This window comes from Myotis brandtii, unplaced genomic scaffold (assembly GCF_000412655.1).
Source record: "Myotis brandtii unplaced genomic scaffold, ASM41265v1 scaffold573, whole genome shotgun sequence".
In the NCBI taxonomy this organism is placed as follows: Eukaryota; Metazoa; Chordata; class Mammalia; order Chiroptera; family Vespertilionidae; genus Myotis; species Myotis brandtii.
In genome coordinates, this window is record NW_005370145.1 from 812111 (window position 1) to 813300 (window position 1190).

Consider the following 1190-nt stretch of genomic DNA (forward strand, 5'->3'; position numbering starts at 1 on the left):
AGACACTAGGCCCACCCCCCATGTCCCATCTCTGAGTCCCCAGGTTTCCATCTGACCCTGTGGCCACCCCACAGGCACGGTGTGGACTACCTGACAGGTTCCTGGTGGCCAATCCTGGACGACCTCTATGCTTCCAATATCCCTGTGTACCGCTTCGTGCAGCGCCCTGGAGACCTCGTGTGGATTAATGCGGGGACCGTGCACTGGGTGCAGGCCACCGGCTGGTGCAACAACATCGCCTGGAACGTTGGGCCCCTCACCGGTGAGAGGGTGGGGTGCAGAGACACTCAGTGGTGAGAGGGTTGGCGGGGGAGTGGAGGGCAGCCAGCTGTGAGGGAAGGGGCTGGGGTCCAAGTAGCTGGGAGTTGTTTGAGAATCCTGTAGTGACTGCTTCTGGCCCACAGCCTATCAATACCAGCTGGCCCTGGAACGATATGAGTGGAACGAGGTGAAGAACGTCAAATCCATTGTGCCCATGATTCACGTGTCCTGGAACGTGGCTCGCACCGTCAAAATCAGCGACCCCGATTTGTTCAAGATGATCAAGTGAGGGTCCTATTTGAGAGGGAGAGCATTTCCACCAGACCTGGTCCCACGCTTGTTCTGCCTGTAGAATGCAACCCCATTCTCCGTCTTTCTCTCCACTCTTTACTCATGCGCCCTGCAGTGTTCCAGTGCTGGAGCAGGTGACAAGGTTCCTGCTCCAAGGAATTTTACTTGACAGTGGCCCAAATAGATAAAAACGCACATGAAATGTTAACGGGGCCTAGTAAATGAGGGCTACTGTCCCGCCTTGCCAGCCGCCCTACCTTACCGCCACTCGCCCTCCCCCCATGCCCAGGTTCTGCCTCCTGCAGTCCATGAAGCACTGCCAGGTGCAGCGGGAGAGCCTAGTGCGGGCAGGGAAGAAAATCGCCTACCAGGGCCGGGTTAAGGACGAGCCTGCTTACTACTGCAACGAATGCGACGTGAGTGGGCCCGCTTCCCTCCTTCCTGGGAGAAAGGAGCCCCCGGGCGTTCCTCCCGGTGACCGCCCCGCCTCTGTCCCAGGTGGAGGTGTTCAACATCCTGTTCGTGACGAGTGAGAACGGCAGCCGCAACACTTACCTGGTGCACTGCGAGGCCTGTGCCCGACGCCGCAGCGCGGGCCTGCAGGGCGTGGTGGTGCTGGAGCAGTACCGCACCGAGGA

General features: G+C 59.4%; 1 protein-coding gene across 1 annotated transcript in view; it reads left to right on the forward strand.

Moving 5' to 3' along the window:
• Nucleotides 1–1188, forward strand: part of KDM6B (lysine (K)-specific demethylase 6B) — a gene marked incomplete at its 3' end in the record, with an annotated part of 20821 nt that extends 19633 nt beyond the window's left edge. The window contains exons 20-23 of the mRNA XM_014549809.1: nt 74–262; nt 405–546; nt 842–968; nt 1051–1188. Coding sequence (XP_014405295.1) covers nt 74–262; nt 405–546; nt 842–968; nt 1051–1188 — 596 coding nt within the window. The remainder of the gene's footprint in view (nt 1–73; nt 263–404; nt 547–841; nt 969–1050) is intronic.
• Between the last annotated feature and the right edge of the window lie 2 nt (nt 1189–1190).